General features: G+C 35.0%; 3 protein-coding genes across 4 annotated transcripts; 1 reads left to right on the top strand and 2 right to left on the bottom strand.

Moving 5' to 3' along the window:
• The first annotated feature begins 130 nt into the window (after positions 1–130).
• Positions 131–7,227, top strand: sycp1 (synaptonemal complex protein 1). The gene is made up of 31 exons (XM_073851804.1): positions 131–256; positions 372–453; positions 540–583; positions 751–915; positions 1,002–1,069; positions 1,146–1,219; positions 1,337–1,395; positions 1,482–1,548; positions 1,676–1,749; positions 1,917–2,025; positions 2,121–2,215; positions 2,317–2,501; positions 2,652–2,719; positions 2,814–2,875; positions 2,957–3,073; positions 3,165–3,269; positions 3,380–3,483; positions 3,925–4,042; positions 4,130–4,200; positions 4,295–4,376; positions 4,466–4,528; positions 4,620–4,682; positions 4,841–4,957; positions 5,050–5,160; positions 5,260–5,352; positions 5,622–5,747; positions 5,831–5,971; positions 6,079–6,147; positions 6,229–6,336; positions 6,471–6,555; positions 6,639–7,227. The coding sequence occupies exons 1-31, from the start codon at positions 131–133 to the stop codon at positions 6,782–6,784; spliced, it is 2,997 nt and encodes a 998-aa protein (XP_073707905.1). The 3' UTR covers positions 6,785–7,227.
• LOC141346846 (uncharacterized) lies at positions 6,802–9,294 on the bottom strand. Of its 2 annotated transcripts, none has more exons than XM_073851807.1 (4): positions 9,144–9,294; positions 7,972–8,488; positions 7,718–7,879; positions 6,802–7,499 (listed from the first exon to the last, which is right to left on the bottom strand). In XM_073851807.1, exons 2-4 carry the CDS (start codon positions 8,465–8,467, stop codon positions 7,261–7,263), a joined length of 897 nt encoding a protein of 298 aa, XP_073707908.1. In that variant the 5' UTR covers positions 8,468–8,488; positions 9,144–9,294; the 3' UTR covers positions 6,802–7,260. The 2 variants fall into 2 exon arrangements, with proteins under 2 accessions (XP_073707908.1, XP_073707907.1); XM_073851806.1 differs by having other exon boundaries at positions 6,806–7,499; positions 7,718–7,882.
• Positions 9,295–9,438: 144 nt separating this feature from the next.
• slc5a8l (solute carrier family 5 member 8, like) lies at positions 9,439–22,487 on the bottom strand. The gene is made up of 16 exons (XM_073851805.1): positions 22,343–22,487; positions 21,531–22,057; positions 19,958–20,023; positions 19,705–19,756; positions 16,423–16,490; positions 16,047–16,201; positions 15,348–15,488; positions 15,116–15,245; positions 14,946–15,034; positions 13,736–13,848; positions 13,569–13,636; positions 13,326–13,412; positions 13,000–13,190; positions 12,701–12,810; positions 12,519–12,604; positions 9,439–9,896 (listed from the first exon to the last, which is right to left on the bottom strand). The coding sequence occupies exons 2-16, from the start codon at positions 21,882–21,884 to the stop codon at positions 9,777–9,779; spliced, it is 1,830 nt and encodes a 609-aa protein (XP_073707906.1). The 5' UTR covers positions 21,885–22,057; positions 22,343–22,487; the 3' UTR covers positions 9,439–9,776.
• Positions 22,488–23,046: the final 559 nt, after the last annotated feature.

A 23,046-nucleotide genomic window follows, 5' to 3' on the forward strand; every position in this document is an offset into this window, starting at 1 on the left:
AGTGTCGACTTGACATTTCTCAGCTAACGGTAGCTAGTATCTCAAAAGAGAAAAAAAACTCGACGATAAAACTATTCGGTATATACTTCCAAGGATTTTTGAAGTGATATATTTCGTTTGACTCTACAGCATGCAAAAACCATTCAACTTCAAACTGCTGGTGCCCCCAAGAGCTCATTTGAATCAGGTTTCTGCAGTGAAGCCTCAGGAAACAGGCTTGTTTGAAGAAAACTCTGTTTTGTCTCCTTCAAACCAGGTTGGCAAACTTGTAAATTTTCTGTTTGTGCTATAATGTTGCTGTTTGACCTCTGGCTGCTGAAACCTCCGTGTGAACATTTAATTGCTGGATGATACGTGTATTTTCTTTGTAGAGCTATAACAAGTGTTCAGATATGGAGACGAGCCTTCCATTTCCATCCAAAATGGTGCTTCCTACGAAGACATCAAGAACTGGTAATAGAGTCTAAATGGAAAGGTGTGCTGTAATGAATAGGTTTTAATGTAGTAAATGTATTAACCCTGTTATTTTGTGATTACAGAGGGTATGAAGAAGGCTGCAGTCATGCCAATGGAAAAGGAGGAGGTCTGATTAAATGCTTGTTTTATTTTATACTGTAGTTTATTGCTTAAATGATTATTCATTTGTTTTTATAATCTGTAATGGTTTAAGGTCCACATTATGAATTCATAGCAACGTGTAATGTAAATAAATCTAAGCAGTTTAATAGCTGTTGCGCTTTTGCATTACAGACATCATTAAGATCCAGCCAGCTGTACTCCAGATTGCTTGATGAAGCTGAGAAAATCAAAATGTGGAAGTTCAAAATGGATTCTGAGATTTCACAAAAAGACAGGAAGCTTCAGGAGAACAGAAAAACCATTGAGACACAGCGCAAAGCTATTCAAGAGCTTCAGGTAAATCACATTTGCACATAGTGCATTTGTATTTATTTTTTTGTCTGCTTCACTAAAGACAGAATTATAAATTATGCCCTTTGCAGTTTGCAAATGAAAGTCTGAGCATGAAGTTAGAGGATCAACTGAATGAGAATGAAGACCTTAGAAATAAGTATGTACATCATGGGTAATTTTATATAAACGTATATTATATTATATTATAATTTATTATATTTTTTATTATACAGAAGTAACGCAACCAGGAATTTGTGTAACATACTCAAGGACACATTTGAGAGAAGTGCTGAGAAAATGAGTCTGTGTGAGTGTGAGAACATATTGTAATATAATATGTCATGTAGCATAATTAACACAAAATGTAGGAATTCATTGTCAATTATTAGAGGACAATAATGTGTTTTTTATTTTGCCTGAATAGTTGAGGCTGAACGGGAAGAAACTCATGAACTGTTCATACAGAACAGTGAGAATGTTCAGGTAACTATATAATGACTTTTTGTTTATTTATTTGTAATGGATGAAGGACAATCCTTTTCGTAACACTGTAATTTGATCATTTGCAGAGGATGGTGGCAGCATTTGAAGGTCTTCGGAAGCAGGCAGAGGCTGATCAGCAGGATATGTTGAAATGTGCTCATTTAAAAAAATTCTAATTCTAATTATTTTTAAACAAATTAAGCTATTTTTTTTTAAGCATATAGTGTATTTAATACAATGAAATGAAACATTTTAACATTGTTTTGTTAACATCTTACAGTAAGAGAATGCCTTACACGGTTTGAGGATCTTAAAGTAAACTTGGAGAGTGAATGCAATGTGAAGGAAAAGGAGGTTTGTGCCTTTGTTCATGAGCCTTACAATTACCTCATTTAGCCTGAAGGGGGCAGCATTTGCTTAAATAATCTTGATTTTGAATCTTGCATACAGTAACACTCACCTGTCTTTGTCTTTATATTGTGACTAAATCACTTGTACTTTGTGTTCCTTGACTTTTTGAGGTTGCTATGCTTCAAGAAAAACTCCAAGAAAAAGAAAACAATCTCAAAGATGTTTCACTAAAACTCAAAGAGGCACAGCAAAGCTGCAGTGTGATAGAAGAGTCAGAAAGTAAGAATGCATGAAATATTTGCATCAGTCTTTTTTTTTTGGGGGGGGGGGGGTATTTTCAAAAAGTCATTCACCTTCACTTTTGTTGTTTTAAGGGAAACATCAAAAATTACTTCAAAGTGTTACAAAGGACCGGGAGGCACTTGAAGAGAAACTCAGGGTGACAGAGCATCTCATAATGGAGATTGAGGTTTGTCCTTCTGCAAGGTCTTAAAACAAATGTACTTACTTGTAAGGATAGTACATACAGATTAAAAGAATTCATGGTATGTATTGTATTGATATTTATAGCAAAACCAAAGAGACCTAACATATGAACTTGAGCAAAGCAAAGAGAACCATGAGAAGGTTCTTCAAAAGAAAGATGGTGAACTACAGGAACTAAACAAAATCAGAGAGCAACAGTCAAACCAACTTTCAGAGATGCAGCTGACAGTGAATTCTTTGCAGTCCTCACTAACATCTGAGATACAAAGGTATGTTAAATAGCCTGCATCAGCACAAGACATGGATATCAGTTTGTAAATCTCAAACCAGGTTTACAGGTAAAAATAAAATATAATATTTAACCAGAAACTTTAGTAATACATTTAATCCGTTATTGAATGCTTTCATTGTTTGCACAGGGCACAAGACTTTGAGACAAAGATAAGCTCCTTGGTGAATGAACTCAGTGACAAAAACACAGAGTTAGGTGTGTTACAGCTGTAATGTTAATGAATAATGACATCATTGCGTGCTTAGTACTATTCTAAAATCATTGGTTTAAATTGTTTATCTTTATGCAGAAGTCATCAAGGGACAGAAAGAGGATCATAGCAAGCAAATAAAGATGCTCAGAGATGAGCTGGCATGTATTTTTTTTGTTTGAGCATTCACATTATGTAATTCATGCAATTATGAAACCAAGCTCACAATGTTTCTGTAACAGGATGAGAAGTCAAACTCACTGTTGTCTATAAAGGAGGAATTAAAGACAGTGGAGGTTCAGGTATTCCAGCTTATTGCCTCACTTGAGAAGAAACAAAGTGAGGCAAAGCATTTGAAGGTGAGGAGAAGGTCATTAAGCATTTATAAACATAGCAACATAGTAATTTCAGTGCTACATGTGCTTCATATTTAACATATACCCTTCTCAGGATGAAATGGAGAGTGTCACCACAGAAAATAAGAACATTAGAGAAGCCCTGACTAAAGCTAGACTTGACAATGAAGAGCTGCAAGAAGTTGTAGTTGTAAAAGAGGTTAATAAGTTTATATTTTCAATATATTATAAAGCATGTGTATTTATTTGTGTTGAAACATGGTTGAATAACTTAGATACTCACATTGAATTTGTACATCTTTTATCCAGGCTAAACTAAAAGAGGTGGAGGAACAATTGTCAGGGGCTTTGGAGAGCAGTTGTAAATCATCAAAAGAGGTAGAAAGATTGGAGAAGGACATAATGCAACAGAAGTAAGAGCGTCTGGTTTTATAACATTAACCTTTATATCTCAAACTGACTCGCTCATGTAAGAGCAAAGAAAAACAATGCATGTACATTTGTTTAGCCATTTATTTCTCTAATGTATTGCTTACTGTTTCACATAGGTAGTTAGATTTGTAAGGGAGGTAATAAATGGATGTGTATTGGAAGGTACTATATGTGGAAACAAGGATGTACAAAAAATTTTGGATTTTAGATTGGGGACCATTTATCACTATTGACTAGTTGCTTAATACTCAATATCTAAACTTAACAACTACCTTACTAACTATTAATAAACTACACCTCAAACTAAAGTGTGACCTAAATTTCTTGTTGTAAAAAAAAACATTGAAATATTTTGGCCATTATGTTATTGTATCATTGAAATTTGTTCAATATTTTATGGAGCTCTTTTTGTTTTTTTGAAGGGAGAAATATGAGGAGCTGATATTGAAGTTTAATGACCTGCAGATGCAGAAAGACACCATTCAACAACAGGTTGATAGTGGTGCTTTGGAGAAGAAAGTCCTTCAGTCTCATCTCAAGGTTTGTAAATTAAATCAAACCTCTGTATGTTGTAAATATGACAAAAAAATCCTCAAATGCTGTATTTTGTGGTTTATGTCTTTACAGAAAAGCAATGCAAATGCAGAAAGAGAGAAGACAGAAATAGAGAGACTTGAGAGAGAGAAACAACAGCTTCAGTAAGATTAGTAGAGACTTTTGTCTTGTAACATTGCAAATTTGGTTTTATTTATAGTTTCTATTTTGTCTTACATGTACAATTTCATATTCTAGGGAGCAGGTGGATATTTTATCTGCAAAAATTACTGGGCAGGATGAAGAAAGCAAGAATGTTCAGCAGCAGTTGAAAGAGAGTGTGCGTTTACTTTTTTATACTGTTTTATTATTTTAGTTGAGTATCATTCCACATATCTAATCATAATTCATGTTAAATCACCTAAACAGAGCAAAACTGCAAAGCGGGAACTTCTGATAAAAGACAAACAAATCAAAGCACTGGAGTCAAAGGTAAAAAATCGAATTGTGACATACATTACACTATTGTTCTCTGTACTCCTTAAACACTTGTTTTTAAATATGATTTTTTTCCCTTTTTTAGCTAACAAGCACTAAAACAAAACTAGAGACCAAAACAAAAGCTCACGAGGAATGTCTAAAAGAGGTATGTCATTTACTTTTTCTTTAATGATCAAATACATTTTATGTTAAATGGTTAGCCTGAAACATGATCTTGGAGATGTTAGCCAAAATTCATTTAATTTGTGCAAAGTTTAAAGTTTTTTTTTATATACAATGACATATTTGACATATTTTTTGTAGATTATTAAATTAAAGGAAGATTCAGAAAGTATAAAGAAGCATCACAAGGAAGAGCTTCAGAAAATAAGCTCTGACCTCAAAGATCAATCAACATCAGAGGCTCAATTCAACCTTGAGGTGATTTCTTTTTCATTAAATGCAAAATCTGAAAAATTGTTTCAACTTGACTTGCAAATTATTGATCATGATGTTGTTGGGGATTTTTTTAGGTGCAGAAACTCAAGCAAACAGCCATGGAGGCAATGAAGAGTAAAGATGACGCCGAAATCAAATGCCAGCAGAAGATATCTGACATGGTTGCTTTGATGGAAAGGCACAAGGTCATTATCATTCTTAATAAGTGGCCTCTGAAATTATACAGTAGTGTTAGTTGTTTTTGAGCACTTTTTATTCATTTTATGTTGTTCTTTTGTTGGTAGCATGAGTATGACAAAATGGTAGAAGAAAAAGATGCAGAGCTGAGTGAAAAACGCATGAAAGAGGCTGAATTCAGTGCAAGCAAAGCATCACTGGTAATTATCATTTTATGGCTTAACTTGTCATTTTACAATCCATTGCTTGATTTGAATGTCATACTCAGCATAACAGTCTTTAGATACCTGAGATGGTAATCAAAGAGTCCTAGGTCAAAAGAAATGGATTTATACATTTATACATACCATTGTGTCCTTGAGACATCTAACAAAAGGTTGCTGTAGCAGCACTTTGTCACTTTAGTAGATGATGTACATTTTTTGGATGAACAAATCTTTGCTAAAAAACAAATCACTGATTAATTTAGGAATTGGAGCTTTCCCACCTGCAAGTGGAAAATGACGAGCTCAGACAACAAGTTGAAAAGCTACAAGGAGAGAAGATGGCCTTGAGGACACCAGTTTCATCTCTTGAAAAGGACACACTTCCACAGGTGTTGTATCTTGTCAGTTGAGATACCGTTAAGTATACATGGCAATTTAAAATGGACAGAGCAATATGAAAATACTGTTTTAGGTAACTGAAATAAAACCAAAGAAAGGAAGAAACAAGATTGCTAAAACTCACAAAGCTGACACCACAAAGAAGCATGTGTATGATCTTTTATATGAGGATGAAAATGTACCTCCATCAAGAAATGCATCTTACACTCCAGCTGTAAGGTTTTTTTTGCATTATCTTTGTCTATTTTCTGCTTTCTTATTCTTCACTTATATCAATAACAGTTGTGTTTTGTTTTTTGTTTTTTTGGTTATTGATGCAAGGGAACAATGAATGAAGATTTTCACACTCCATTATGGAGCAAAACAACTAAAACAACACCTCAAATAAAGGTATGGGGGCACCCTGAACTGTTTGCACTACTCATCATTCATCTTGCACATTTATGTGAGCTAGTTTATTTTCTGCTTCAGTCGTTCAGAATTCGCACACCACCCACACCTGAGACTAAAGGGTCTTGGAAGAAAGACATTCTGAAGCTGGACCCAAAATCAGACAACTCAGACAGCAATGACATTCTGGTAAATTTTATCGATTCACATACCATTGATATTGTGCTATTTCTAAAGTCAACTTATTTGCAGTCAACTCAAGTCATTCCTTAGGATTGTGATTTGTGTTAACTCTTTCTTAATCCCTTGTATCTGTTGTGCAGAGTTTCTCTTCAAGACCTCTTAAATCTAAAAGACCTATGCAACCAAAAGATGCAGACACAGGCAGTTTGGACTTGTTCAAGAAGGTAAAACAAAATACATTTGACCAGTTTTGTCCCAATTTTATTCCTTCATGTTTTTGTTTTGACTGTCATCATGTGAAATTGATTTACAGGTGCAGAGTTCTTTTCCATGCAAGTCTCCAGGAACAGTGCTGAAACTGGCTGCAATAAAGAGAATGCGAGATGCTGGATGGACCACCGTTAGCAATTCAGATAAGAAGAAAAAAAAAGTAACAGACAAGATCTTTGCTTAAAAGCATCAAATAATCAAAAAATGTGATTATCCTTTAAAAGAAAACTTAGAGTAAACATAATCTTAAGACAATAGCTTTTGCTTATTTTGGTGATTGCTTACAATTTTCTGGTGTTTGAATAAGCAGAATTATTTATATTATTTATTCTAAGCTCTTAGTACACAATTTCTCTATATAGTATATTCGGTTAAAATACAGAACCTTAAAATGTTAATTTAAAAGATGCTGGTTCCTGGTGAAGTTATTGTTGGTTGCAGTTGTGTGTTTTACAAATATTTGTATTTACATTAATATTTATCTGTTATGTTCACTAATTTCATTAGTTCAAGTTCAGTTTCAAAGTTAAAAAATGTAACCGTTTAAAAGCGGTCTTCTTCCATAGAAGCTTCAAGTACAGTAAAAGTTAAATTTTCAGCTCAAAAAGTTTTTTTTTGTTTTTTTTTGTTTTTAAATAAAAAAGGTTTGTTGCTGAGATCTTAAGTCTCTTGGTTATGTGCAGGGAATGTCTCAAAGGTGGAGGTCTCATGGTCGAATGCTCTGTCTTGGTCCTCTCTCAGAAACTCCAAGCGGAACTGAGTGGGTCTGGAATCAAATCCAGATGTGTCTGTCTGGAATTCTTCATTCTGCACTGTCATGGTGGGATTGTAAATCTGAGGGCCGTCATATAGTCCTCCCGAAATGACCAGCGTGTCATCTGGCACTGCAAATGGCTCGCCTGTGAAATGAAATTACAATGATACTGTTCATAGTGAATATTAAACCTTAATGATTACTGTAAACTATATACTAGATTAAATGTTCTTGCCCATGTACAATTTGATGCCATTGGCACGATGTTGGAATTGGCCTGCCAACTTTCCCAGACTATAACCCATCTCTAAGCTTTTGTGAGTTTGTGTTTATTCAAATAATAAGAGATAGGTTTTTCCTAACCTGTGTCTTCATTGTGGAGACGGCGGTGAGTATATTGAATACTTCTCTCTTTGGTCCTGCCGAACTTGTACATGAAGTGCCCCAGAATTACCAAAACTATGACACCAAGCAGAATGCTGAATAAAATGGTCAGAGATTTTTCTGAATGATTCATTCCACCACCTGCTTTAAAATAGAGGTAGGAATAGTTAGACAGATGAAACATAGTCATTATTTGGTTTACATTATTAAAGCTACTCTATGTTCCGACCTACCTTGAGATTCATTCAAAGAAGTTGTGCTGTTTTGAGTAACAGCAGTTAAAGTAATCGTTTTTGGTTTGGTCACTGGTGTAGTGCTTGTTGTAGCACTTCCATTGCTGCTGTGTGTGGTGGTGTTTGTAGAAGTGACAGCTGTTGAGTTGATGTTGAATGGTGAGGATGTGGCTGATTGGGTTGGCTGAGTATTTGCTGTTGTGTTTGGATACCCTGCTGATCCTGTTGCATTGCTCTGGTTGGGTCCAACAGTACTATTGAAGGCAACAGTGGTTGTCGGGGATGTCGGGTTGTTTTGAGCTGTTGTGCTATTATTGAATCCTGAATACCTTGATGAATCTGAGACATTATTTTCTGTGTAGTTTCCTGTTGCATTCAGAGGTGGAGCTATTGTAGTTGTCAGGCTTTTCTCTTGTGCATCGGTTATAATAATCAAGACCAACAAAAATAATATTAGCTGGCCACATACCAAAAGCTGACGAGTTGACACACCCATAACTGTTGTAACTGCTTGCTCCTTAAAAAAAAGCACATACACAGATCGTAAGTCACTTCAGCTTGAGAGATAAGATATAACACTTTCATAGAGCTCATGACCTAATTCAAAGTGTTTTATCTGTGTGTGGTGTTGCATGTGGTTTCCTGTTATGTGCTTGCAGAGTTTCCAATTACCTAGTACTTTTATTTCTGGTAAATAGGCAGCGTCATGACTTCCTTTGTGTTTTATTATTCAAACTGTGTTTTTCTCTTCTTTTCCAAAATGCGTTTTTTTTCTACTAGACATTTTAATGGTAATACGTGGATTAATAAATGAAATATACTTCAAAGAACACATACAGAAAGCATTACGTCTAAAATGGCGCTGAGATGAAACTAAAGACAACAAAGAGCCACATGGCTTTGCATAGGCTATACAAACAGTCATGGGCGACCCAGTTTATAAATGTCACCATCACAGATTTACACTTAAAAGTGGCTACCCATAATTACATTTTTTGACAGTTTGACAGTTTTGTTGAATTTACATCTAGTATACATTATTGTTACGAAAGCTATATGTGATGGATCTTTTTAAAAGAAACTATTCCAGCTCCTATCTCTTTCTCTCATTTGCTTTCATTCTCTTACACTTCTTGTTTGTTGTAAAAAAAGACAGCAAGAGCAGAACCTACCTGTACGCTGAAGCAAACGGTTGTTGTGAAAGCAGGAAGTTGCTGGCAGCAGTTATTACACTCCCCCACCTGCTACCGGCTCCATTCTTTTTCCACTCCCTAAAGAAAACAGCTCGGCTCCACGTCAAACAAACAGGTAGAGGGGGCCGGCCTTGAATGGCTGACTTCCTTTACCGGCATCGAGGAGGCAGGTGTTCAGCCATTGTTTAACCCGTGTGTGACCCAAGTCTACTTAATTTCAGTGGCTGTTTTTTCTAGAATTTTACTTTATTACTCAGTGAGTTTGACACCAAAACCATTTGTCAAATTTTATTTCAAAACAATTCAATTCAAATACAAAACATTTGACTAAACATTTCAGTGTAAATTATTCAAAACTTGATCATGAAAATCAGAATTTTATGAGAACAGTTTACAGTTTAAACAGTTTACAGTTTATGAGAACAGCCCTTATACAGTGTAATGTAGTCTATTGGCATAAAAACATGTTTAATGTTAATTTATTGCTTCTTCTATGGGGAGGTTTGAAAGGATTGAATGTATCATCATCATTTTAAAAATTTTTACATATAAAAATACAGGTATAATTTACTATTTACAACACAACCAAAAATCTGTTAATTTTTTTTACATCTAAAACTTAGTGATCTTGTCTTTGCAGTCTTTCTCTTTCAGTGCAATTTCATTGCTGCTGAAAACTGGACTGTCCAGCCCCTGGATATTTTTGGAGTCTTTCTCGATTAGTTCCGACACCTAAAAAAAAAATGCAATTATAAATACAAAGCAATTTCACTGCATGTTATCATTATTATTATTATTATAATCATTTTGTCTGAAAAATATTATTTCAGACCAGCATCAGAAATTAACTTTTCCATTAAGAGGAGTGTAGAAAACACACTTTTTCCTCTCTATATGAACCAAACCCTTTTATTTACTTTAAAAACTTAAAATAAAAATAAAAACTTTAATTTTAGAAACTTTAATTTTCTGTAAAGCTGCTTTGCAATGATTTGTATAGTGAAAAGCACTATACAAATAAACTTTAATTAAAATATTTGCTTCTGGGAATGATTTACATTCGTGAAGGCAATTTTTATCACCTAATTATTAGAATCATCATACTATGTAATTATGTATGTCAAATATTAATAACTCAATAACTTTTTTAATATTTTAAACTGTTGTCAATAACAATAGACTGTTTAAAATTGTAAAATTTAAAATTGTATCTAAATTATACATGTAAAAAAACAGGAGCTCATTGGGCTGCAATATTATGACAAAAATAATACATAATTGTAGATTATTGCTCTTTATAGTGTAATAGTGATTATTAATATCGATATAGAAAACAATATAAACCGTTTTTGTTTCGGTTTGGGCACTTCACACTCTGGCTTCACAGACAAACATTAGTCTAGCCTAGTAATGCAAAAACTCCCATTATAAAGCTACTAAATTAATCTTTTATTTACATCGAATCTGCACTGTGCTACATGTATGATGCGGGAATTTGCGAGTGTGCAAACTCAACAACAGTTCTGACGTTTTCAGCGCTGACTAATCTAAGAGCCTCTGATTGGCCAATGCTTTCCTAAATTCAACAGAAACACCTTTGATTGGTTATAAGCCTCAATACTGCACAAAACAGCACGTAAAAGCAATCTAATGCAGTGTGAGCCAATCTAAATCTAGTTCCACAAATTGGCACTTTTAATTAATTTTCACATTTAATTTTAATCGCAGCATCCTTTATTTACATCGTATCTGCACTGTTGTTTATGATGCGGGAATTTGCGAGCGTGCAAACTCAACAACAGCTCTGACGTTTTCAGCGCTGACTAATCTAATCGCCTCTGATTGGCCAATGTATTCCTAAATTAAACAGAAACACGTTGGATTGAATATAAGGCTCAACACGGCACAAAACAGCACGTGAAAGCAATCTGATGCAGTGAGCGAATCTAAATCTAGTTCCACAAATTAGCACTTTTCATTAATTTTCACATTTAACTTAAATCGCAAAATCCTTTATTTACATTTACATCCTATATGACATGGGAATTTGCGAGCATGCAAACTCAACAACAGCTTTAGTTTTCAGCGCTGACTAATCTTAGCGCCTCTGATTGGCCAATGTATTCCTAAGTTCAACAGAAACATATGATTGAATATAAGGCTCAACACTGCACAAAACAACGCGTAATCGCAATCTGATGCAGTGTGTGCAAATCTAAATGTAATTCTGCAAATTGGCACTTTTCATTAATTTTCACATTTAATTTTAATTGCAACAGCCATAATACAATGGTTAATTGTGCAGGGACATTTATTTGCCCCTTTGTCTTAAATTTTGGGGGCATTTTAGTTTGCCCCTTTGTCTTAAATTTTGGGAGTATTTTAGTGGCACAAGTTTAGTATTTTGCCACAAGTCCTCATTAATTTCTGACCTTTTTTTTTTTTTTGGTACAGTGTTAGCCTGGAAAAATCCAGACCCTAATCTATTAAGATTAAGGGTCTGGGATCGAGCAATGAAAACTGCCTAACTCGAGGGGCGGCACCAAGCATGCATTTGAAACTCTCACTGCACACAATTGGATAACGCCACGACCAATCACAACAAAACACGCTTAGCTACCAGCAGAGCTAAATGATGTTTCATTAACAAAGTTCGGGAGAAGCGCGTCAGATACTTAGCGTAAACATCACAAGAGGAGCCCACTCAAGTCAATCAGCGCCATAGGTTTAAATACAGCTGACTCACCTCAATTCACTCGATGGTTTATCAGTAACCCTCCACCACCCCATCTCATCACTCCGAGTTCTCACTACTCCTGGGGGGTACTCTGGGTTCGGGCCACTCCCGAGCTCGGAGCCCTTCACCGGACAGCACGCCAAACATGCACTACTATTCTCCGGCTAATTATATGTAAGCGTGAACTCATAAACTGATAGATTAAACTCTTGCCGTATCCAGTCGGCAAAACAGCATAAACGTCCTTCTTGCAAAGGAACGATTCGAGTTTTCGGTTTTCTGTTCCTCTTTTATATGAAAAGCCAAGTCTAACTCGTTCACTGTAGCGGCCAAAGCCGTTTCAAACAACTGGTGTTCATCTGTAGCAACAGCGATCTTTCAAAGTTTACTACATGATTCGGACGTCGCAGCGCTGTCGTCATCAGTTTAGCTCGCCTCTGTCCCGCCTACATCAGATACACCGATTTGATTGGTTCCCACAACTGCTTACGTAATGCAGTAACCTGCATCATTGCTCGATGCCAGAGTGTCTTGCAGAGACAATTCAAATTGTGCTCTCGCGAGACCTCTGGATTTCCAGGGTAGTACAGTGTCACACTGGTAATGAAAGATCTCACCTCTGAGTCTGAGTTGCATCCAAAGCATATGAGATCTGATTTTCCAATATAAAGCTCAGGTCGAGTTTTCTGCTGCTTACAGCCACCTAAAGAAAAAAAGAAAAAAACAAAAAGATCAGAGTTTAGGTTCAATCTCTGACTGTTTGAATCACCTGCAAGAAGATGAGAAAGAGTCACTTTACCTGTGATTGCACTAACTGTTAGTCCTGTGACCATGGTCACTATTATGCCCACAGGGCAGAAGTACAGGTACGACAGAGAATACCAGCTATCTGCCAAATCTGGTCTTGGCCTGAAAAATGCAATGAGACAAGTTACAGTTAGTTTTGATGTCAGTATGTTGCAATAAAAGACTGTATTTAACAATTGAACTAAATTTATCAATGTTTTTTAGTGAAATAAATGCAGACTTGATGAGCATGAGAGACCCTGGCCCCAACCGTTTGAATGTATGCGTAAATACAAATTTGGGATTGCTTACTTTGGAGTAGTGGTTTGTAGGATTGTGGTGAATGGTGTGGTAGTGGTGGTTTCATTCATTTCGGGTGCAATGCACCCTTCCACACTCAAGGGAAGCCGAAGGGTCTTCTCAGGTAAAGGAGGATACAACTGAGCTCCAATTCCCACCCATAACGTTATAACCAGGCCGCAAATCAAACCAGTTAAACCTCCCTGTAGGAACACACAGTTAATCTGTATGAATCTGTGGTGTGTCAGATCTAAACCAAGACACTTTGGTTATTTGTTTATAAAGATGCACAAAATGAATGAATATAGTAATGAGTACATTAAGATATACATTCTTACAGTGGAGTTCACGCAGCGGAAGAACATGCCGAGCAAATAAAGGCCCAAGAGAGGTCCGCTGATCATACCAAATATGGACAAAGCTGCCTGTGGAGGAAAGGATTCGTAGCTTGTTATTACAGTCTGTTATCAGCAGAGGGTGCTTTTGTTACAATAAAAAAACTCAATGGATTGACTGAAACCTCAAGCAACATTATTGCAGTGTTACATTCAAATGTTGCTCTGTGTATAGAATTGATTTACCTGCAGTATATTGCCCATTAAGGATGCAATGCCAGCCATACCGATGCATACACCTCCATAGAATACACCTAGAGATAAGTAGCACACCATTACACGTCAGTCTGTTATCCCCCTCCATCCCCGGCTTCAGTTGTTAGTGTATATACAGCTGTTGCACTGAAACTCACTCATGCCCATGTTGATAAAGGACAGCTGTCTTTCTGTCAGCCGGGGCCAGGCTGGCTTCATAAAGTCCTCCACTGTGACTGCCACCAGAGCGTTGATACTCGACGATACCGTACTGTTAAAGAAAGGTACATAAGCTATAACTAATGCTAGCTGACATGTGACCTGACATCAACAAAATTCACATTTAGTGTTGCATCATGACTTAATATCACTTTTTGTCAGCTGAATTTTGGTGTTCTCATTTACAAGTATTTTTTGATATTTCAAAATGTTTTAAAGCTTTAAATAAATACAATAGTCAACATTTGAAGTGGATCAAAACCTTTTATCGAAGTTGACCTAAAACCAAAACAATACCCGTTCTTGCCTTAGGACAACTTTGATGAACTTTTTTGATCCATTTTAAATGTTGACTACTATATAATAAAAATATTTTAAAAATAATTAACAGTAATATTTAATATGGCTTTATACAGAAAACTATCAGTAAAATTAGGGGGGAAAAAATCAATATAATTAATATTAAACATAATTTATTACATATATCAACAATATATTTAATATTATTTAGTGACTAGAGAGAGTGTAAAAGAAAATTAAAAGAAAAAAAAGTAAAATAAAAAGAAAAGTAAAATAAGTACAAATTTTAAGAGTAAAAAAAACACTATTTAAACTAATATTGAAAAATGTATTATTATTTATTATATAAAATGTGTTATATATATGAACAATATATACTAAATAATTTAGTATGGCCATGTCAGTTTAGACTAGATACTCAACATTATTTAATTTGTAATTTATTTAATCATATATTTAATATTGTTTGGTGTAGTCATTGTACAGGGTTTGTGCACATGTTTTTCAGTCTGGTTCTCATGAGAGCACCTAGAGATTTCTTTTGGTGCTGTTGTGACCTATTAAATATAACTATATAAAAAAAATTAATAGTAAAATAATAATAATAAATAATAAAGTGTGATAATACTATTAAATCATAAAAATAAAAATGAGTATTAAATAAAAATACAATTATTTTATAATACACTCAAAAATACAATGCTAATATTTACATTTTTATTTTTATTTTTTGCCTTTTTTGTTTCTTTATTTATTTATTTTTTCAAACCTAAAAAGCAGCAAACTTTTATTTTGGAGTGTCGCCGGCAAGTAAGTATATGCACTGACAGACATTAATTTATTGTTCACCTTAATGTTCCACTGTAAGCTGCAGCCACAAACAATCCAGGCAGTCCTGGGAAATCTCCTAGTATGTCCATCACCAGATAAGGAAGGAGCTGGCGAACATTAGATTCAGTCAGATTAAATGTAAGCATTGTAAGTAAACATTAAGATGCCACTACTGGAACTTGTATTACCTGATCTGTAGCTCCTACATCTTTATTGGTGAAAGGATCACAGTCTTTATAGATGGAGTACATGGTAAGACCGGACAGCATGGCCAAACTAACTGTGACCCATAATCCCACCATATTCACATACAGAGATCTGTGGGCAAATGTTGATAAGGTCACAAGTGTTTGCACCAGAATTAACTGTAGGAGCATGGGTGAAGTCTGATAATATCTTGTCTTGAGTAAATATACTCACAGCTTGGCATGAGTCATTGTCTTGCAGGAGATGTAACGCTGGACCTGTGATTGGTTGATCGAGTACATGGATGCCCACATCAGACTGCCGCCAACAACGATTGTCCAGAAACTATGACGTCTCAGAGGATCAGGATCAAAACTGAAGGAACATTTAAGAGGTATGTTGTAATATCTCTGTTTGACTGTCTAAAATCATGACTATACATTGCATTTAAAAGTCTGTGATTGATTTTTTTTTATTTTTAGAAAGCCATTTTTTTGCTCACCAAGGCTGCACTTATTTGATCAAAAATATGGTAAAAATAGTAATATTGTGAAATATTATTACAATTTCAAATAACTGTTTTATATTTGAATATATTTTAAAATGTAATTTATTTATCTGACGCAAAGCTGAATTTTCAGCATCATTACTCCAGTCTTAAGTGTCACATGATCTATGTACATGATACATGATTTAATATATTGAAAACAGTTTTGCTGCTTAATATATTTTTTTTAATTTTTTAGATTCTTCGATAAACAGAAAGTTCAACAGAACAGCATTTATTTGAAATAGAATATTTTTTTAACCCCATAAATGTCTTTACCATCACTTGTGATCAATTTAATGCATCCTTGCTAAATAAAAGTATGCATTTCTTAAAAAAGAAAATCCTACTGATCCCAGATGAATATCTATAGCAGATTTCTTTACCTGAACGTTTCCAAACGTCCTCCATGGTAGCTGTCATTCCAGATGTTTCCAAGTCCCCCTTGCAGCACAGCTCCACGAGCAATGACCGCCACAAACCCACTTAACATAATGATCATCTGGAACACATCTGTCCATATCACTGCCTTCAGCCCTCCCTGTTAACAAGAGCATATTAACGTAAAACATACATTGGACAAACATTTTGACCTTTTTTTGCAAAATCATAGTTTAGATGAACACCCAGTTGTACAAGAATAATATATAAAAGACAGTAATTTTGTTGATTATGAGTCTAGATGAAAGGAGGAGCTTTTTCACAAATTGATTAAATTTTTCATGGACGTTTATGCAAAAGTAACTGAATCATGTTACTGACCAGAGTGCAGTAGACGATGCAGACGGCCCCTGTTGCCACTAGCACTCCCCACAAATCTAGACCGGTGACTGCAACACAACATTTATGTTAAAATCATCCTTTCGGACCAAAAAATGCCTCTAATTGAAGAACCACCCATATGCAGTTACATGTGGGCTGAGCTTTATTTGATTTTATTAAACAGTACTAGTCAAAATAAGTCTCTTATGCTTACCAAGGCTGCATTTATTTGATCAAAAATACTCTAATATTGTGAAATAATAATACAATTTAAAAGAACTGTTTTCTATTTGAATATATTTAAAAATGTAATTTATTCCTGTAATTCAAAGCTAAATTTTCAGCTTCATCACTCCAGTCTTCAATGTCGTGATCCTTCAGAAAGTATTCTAATATACTAATTTGCTGCTTAAGAAACATGTATTATTATTATTAATGTTGAAAACAGTGCTGCTTTATATTTTTGTAAGATTTAACTAATAATAGTAGGGATGCACCGAATGTTCAGCAGCCAAAATTATTCGGCCGAAAATAGCAAAAAAAAAACTCTTTCGGTGTTTGAATAAGCGAAAAGGCCGAATAAATTAATCTGAACAATGACGTGATGAGATCAAATAGAGGTGCGCACTAATGCAGCAAACATGTCGGCAGTGTGGAAGCATTTTAAACTGTCTGAGAAAGATGCAAAATGTTGTCTAATGCACACACGAATCGTATCTATTCTGACAGCGCTGCGCGAGCTCTTTGCATGATGTCTTCTTGAGGGTTTCCACCAAAATAAAAGTCAACATTTATATTGGTTAATATTGTAATTTTACTGTTGTTCTGTAAAATAAAATTAAAAAGCAACACACAAAAAATTATAACAATTATTACAACAGCTCTGTTAAGTCCAGAGATGCACCGATTGACCGGCTAGTGATCAGAATCGGCCGATTTTTCGCATGATCGACCCGGATCGGTGACCGGCCGGTCAGTTTCTCCTCTTGCCGATTCCGTGGCGATCCTTTTATTGCCAGTGGCGCATGCAATTACGCCACAGCCACGCGCGCGCACGCACTCACAGTCGCGTGTAAACATGTCTTTGGTGTGAGTGAAGATGACACAAAGATGCAGTTTGTAACATTTATAAGGCCAAAATACAATGTGATGGAACAACCACGAAAATGTTCATAACAACAAATCTAATAAGGCACTTCCATCATCAAAACCATCACTCTGCTGAATATGCCCAGTTTGAAAAGGGGAAAGTGGCTAAAGCTAGCGCTCCGAGTCTAAGCCAAAGCTCACCCCCCGCGCCCCCCGCTCTGCATATTTTGTATGTCTCTCTTAGTTAACGCACCTGATTCAGATAACCAGCTCGTTAGAAGTAAGCTCTGTGAATGAACTGTGTTCCAATTGACACTGTCCCTGCGCAGTGTTCATTGCTCCCTGCTCCCTGAGCAGGGGAAATCCATTGAAATCCATCCGTTTACTACACTTTCATTCATTCACATATTTGCGCTGTGTCACCTCATACAGCGTCTTTACACACTAATAATTTGAAGCGAGCATATATGTTCCATTTGAAGATAAAGCGTGCGCGACGTGAATTTAAATTGTATTTATTTACAGATGCATTTATCTCACACTTCTCTAGTAAGCTTCATCTATGTATGAAGACACTGTATGCGGTGGTGTAGCGCAAATATGTGAATGAATGTCCCGAAGTGTAGTACCGCTGGATTAACTGGTGACAAGGCAGAAATGCTTCTCTTTATCAAGAAAAATTTGCAATTAATGCTCAAGTAATAGCATTTAGTACTAGCATTGTTTTTTTCTACCTGTTTGAAGACACAGTGCACTTTTTGTTATTAAAGTTATTGTTGTGAGAAGATCCTGTAAGTAAAAGTAGATTTTTTGTTACTTACATTTTATTTCTAATGTTTTCAAGGCTCAGAGCACTTTATTTTGTTAAAGTTATTTTATTATGAGAAGATGTTGTAATGTTTATTAATTTCTTTTATTATAAAATAAAAAAATACATTGAGGAAAAGATTTTTGCTAGTATAACTCTACTATGTTAGTTACAGGAACTAATTTTATACCTTTTTTGAAGGCACAAAGCACTTTATTTTGTTGTTAAAGTTATTTTGTTGTAAGAAGATCCTGTAATGTTTAATAATTTATTTTATTATACAATAAATTTAATTAAAGAAAATATTTCTGTATAGGCCTATGCTTTCATTACAGTTCTTTAAAAAAAAATCGGAATCAGCAAAAATCGGAATCGGCAGGTCACACTTACTGAAAAATCGGAATCGGTCAAGAAAATTGCAATCGGTGCATCTCTAATTAAGTCATTTATTATAACAGTCTTCTTTACTCGGCAAGGCTGCATTAATTTGTACATTAAAACACATTCCTGATTCAAGAAGGAGGTTTTTTTTAAGATTTATTTTTGCCGTTTTGCCTTTATTGCTATAGGACATTTGAGAGCAGACAGGAAGCTAAGTGGGAGAGAGAGGGGGCAGGATCTGGAAAGGTCCTTGAGTCGGGATTCGAACTCGGGACACCCGTAAACTCAATGGCGTTATATGTCGGCACACTTGCCCACTAGGCTATTGGCACTGACAAAGAATATTATTTTACTAACTTATTCATTTTGAGTTAAATTGTGCTTTGTTAGTAGGCTATAATGTATACTAGAATGTTACAAATGTTCAGTGGTAAATAAATATTTTTAAATTGTTATTTTGTAATTTATTTTTGTCCTTGAAAAGCAAGACAATACTGTAAAAAGCCAATATTGGCTATTTAATTTATGCAATGACGGAAAAAAAAAAATGGCAAAATACATGGGGGGGAAACACGAAAAAATGTGTCCGTAATCTACCTTCTGTTTTCGGCCCAATGTGTAATTTTGTTCAGCTTTGGCCAAAAATGTTCCTTTCGGTGCATCCCTTAATAATAGTACTTTTATTCAGCAGGTATTTATTGAATTAGTCAGAAGTGACAGGAAAAACATTTATAATGTTACAAAAGATTTCTATTTCAAATAAATGCTGTTCTTTTTAACTTTTTTTTCTTGATCAAAAACAAATCACAATTTCCATAAAAATATTAAGCAGTACAGATGTTTTCAACATTGATAATAAAACAATTCTTCTTGTGTAGAAGACCAGCATATTAGAATGATTTCTGAAGGATCAAAATGTCATAATATTACAGTTTTTACTCTATTTTTGATTAAAGCATTAGAGACACCCAAACATTAATAAATGCAAATGATTCTCTACTTACTCTGATTAAGTGCGAGAGCAGGAGCATAGATAACCATGCCTGTGTATAAAGCCTACAAGAGATAACAACAGCCATTAGATAATTGGATAAAAATCTCTCTTTAATATACTCAACTCTTATGTCACATTATGACACAGAAGAAGCACAGACAAAACAGACGTTGTTTTTCCAAAGCAATATACGATGACGCAATTGCCATGCGCAATTGTTTAGTTATGTATAAAGTCATGCGAGAAGCTAAAAGCCAACTTACGGTTTGAGCAATATACATGCTGGTTCCAATTACTCGTAACAGCTTGTTGTAACGCATCTCCAAGTACTGCAAAAACAAGTGACCAATTCAATTAATTATTAGCAAACGAAACAACAAATTTACTTTACATACATAATTACACAAAACTCGGTTTGTACGATCAACTATTACATACAGTTAACATATGTTTTTTTAAAGGTTAATGATGAGATTATTGCGGTTAATAATCACTTTATCAAAACCTTTTTAGTGTCACTGTTTTCAAAATACGCGTTGTTGATTTACTTTAACTCTAAACATCGCTACCAGTCAGAAGTTTTTGAACTGTAAGATTTTTGATGTTTTTTTTTTTATTCTCTTCTGCTTACCAAGCCTGCATATACAGTATTTGATCCAAAATATTGCAAAAGCAGTGATATTTTTGGATTATTTTTCTATTCAAAATAACTGTTTTCTATTTGAATATATTTTAAAATGTATTTTTTTTTACATTTTCAGCAATATTATTCCAGCCTTCAATGTCACATGATCCTTCAAAAATCATTCTAATATGTTGATTTTCTGTTCAAGAAACCTTTTTTTTTTTTGGTAAAGAAATTATAGAAATTAATACTTTTATTTAGCAAGTATGCTTTAAGTTGATCAGAAACTATGATAAAGACATTTATAATGTTACAAAAGATTTCTATTTCAGATAAATGCTGTTCTTCTGAACTTTCTATTCATCAAAGAAACCTTAAAAAACTCTACTCAACAAAATAATATAACAATAAAAAAATTATGATGCAAAAAATTTAGCTTTGAAATCACAGGAATAAATTACATTTTAAAATATAATAAAATAGACAACCGTCACTTTTTATTTATTTATTTTATTTTTATTTTATTTTATTTTATTTTTTATTTTTTTGCTGTACTGGGTGAGCAGAAGAGCCTTCTTTAAAAACATTAAGAATTTTACTGTGCAAAAACTTTTGACTGGTAATGTATCTTTTTGTTTTGGTTTAGATTTAGATTTTTTTTTTTTTTTGTCTTCACATGGCACAATATATATTTTTAAAATCATTAAAGCGCATTTTTCCATTACTTTAACTTCAATAATTTAACCAATTTCAAGTTATACAAGATTTAAAAAATGTACTTCAGTTTAATATAATTCAAATGAAATTACTTGTACAACCAATTTAAGGCAGCAACTGAATTTTAATCACTTTAGATCAGTCATGGACAGTAACCAAGAATAGCCCAATCCTACCCCTAAACCTAACCCTACCCATGTAGTTACCTTACATTACCAGTACTTTCTTAGGTAAGTACACTGTAAGTATATTTAAATACACATATTGTAAAATAAAGTGCAACCAAAATGTCTAATACTGACGTGATAAATCTATACAAATAGCCTATCCTGACATTACCTCTTTCCTTCAATCCTTTTAATATCACTCTCTCTCTCTGGTTCTCATTTTATTTCCATCTATTGATTCTTTATAAAGCACAGGCACAAATGGTGTTTTCTGTCTCTGTTCTCTGTCCTCATTCAAACCCCTTGTGCACAGTGTCGCCCTCTTACCTCGTATGTGCTGGTGATGCCAAGCCGGTAAAACAAAGGCACGAAAAGTTCTGCACTGATGACAGACATGATGGTATAGGAGAAGACAAAGAGCCAGAACGGAGTGCCGTACAAGTACGCCTCTGCAGGAGTCCCAATAACAGTGATGCCTGACATAAAACTAGCAGTGAGGGACAAAGCCACAGGCACCGCGGTCATCTGACGGCCGCCCAGGAGAAACTCATCGCTGCTGGATTCCTTGCGTCCACGGATGGCTTGGAACAAGCCAATGCCTGCAGCAAAAAGAATCAAGCCAGCGAACACCACATAGTCCCATACTGAGAACAGCGCAACTGGACCTCCACTGCCTGCCATGATTTGGAAAGTGCGCTCTTCTGAGAGATCTTAAAGAGTTATATAGCCGGTTTCACGCCAGTCAGAAGTGATGTTCAGCTGGAAATTCCTCCAGAGCTCTTGCCAAAAGGAGGACGAAACCAAGTAGCTCCTGTCAGTGCCAATAACTGATAAGGAGTCAGGTCTTCTGTAATCTTGGACCAACCACAAAAAAACTTGGGTTAATGATCCCTCAAGGCCAAAAGACATATCAAGTTACATTGTAAAAGGAAGTGAATGTTTTTTTTTTATTCCTAATCTCGCAGGAACAGTTTAATCGATGTTGCTTAATGAATTTAGGAGGACACTTTGTGCTGACTTTATCCACGCTTAGTCAGTCAACTCAATTTCTCTCCATTGATAAGCTAACAAGACAAACCGCAAGAAGATCTAGGCTCTTTTCAGAAGATCAGAGGATTTTCAGAATATGACTAACATACCGTTTCATCACAGGTCATGTCAAACTCTTCAGTTCCTGGTACTGTTTTGAAGCTTACTTGAAACAAGACATTTATTTTTAGTTTAAAATGTTGCCCGCAAGTCCTGTTGAATCAGTGTCTACTGACAATTCCAGGTAAATCAGAAACTGTGCTGTTTTCCATTCAGTTATAGGTTGACTGAGACATTACAGGTGATAAGATGAAGCAATTATTAACAGCATGTGAAAGCAGGGGTCTATAGGACGTCGTCAGATATGAGTAAGCAAAAGATAGCTGTAAAATCATATATAGATGCTATTCAATGGCACATGTGCACTGTGAACATAAGCCAGATCTTTCCAGTAAATCAACATGCGACAATGAAAAAGTTAATCTGTGACACTGTCAAAACATCTCGTCGTTGTGATGCTGTTACAGGTTCTCGAAGCTGCAAAACAATTTTTAATGGCATTCTTTCTCCTATTTGAGCTCTAATGATACGTATCACTCATCTGGAAGGAATTGCACGCAAACTGTGCATGCATTTACTTTTCCATTTTCAATACTCTATGAACTTTGTACACCAGATAAGGCATGAAAGATTTATATGATGAAAGCTCTGTAAATTGACTGACCTGATAGCGTGTCGCTTTATTAAAGATCAGGTGTGTGATCTGCCAAGCTAGATGAGTAGATGAAGCCCATTTGTTGCCATGTCATAATAC

This window comes from Garra rufa, chromosome 12 (assembly GCF_049309525.1).
Source record: "Garra rufa chromosome 12, GarRuf1.0, whole genome shotgun sequence".
In the NCBI taxonomy this organism is placed as follows: Eukaryota; Metazoa; Chordata; class Actinopteri; order Cypriniformes; family Cyprinidae; genus Garra; species Garra rufa.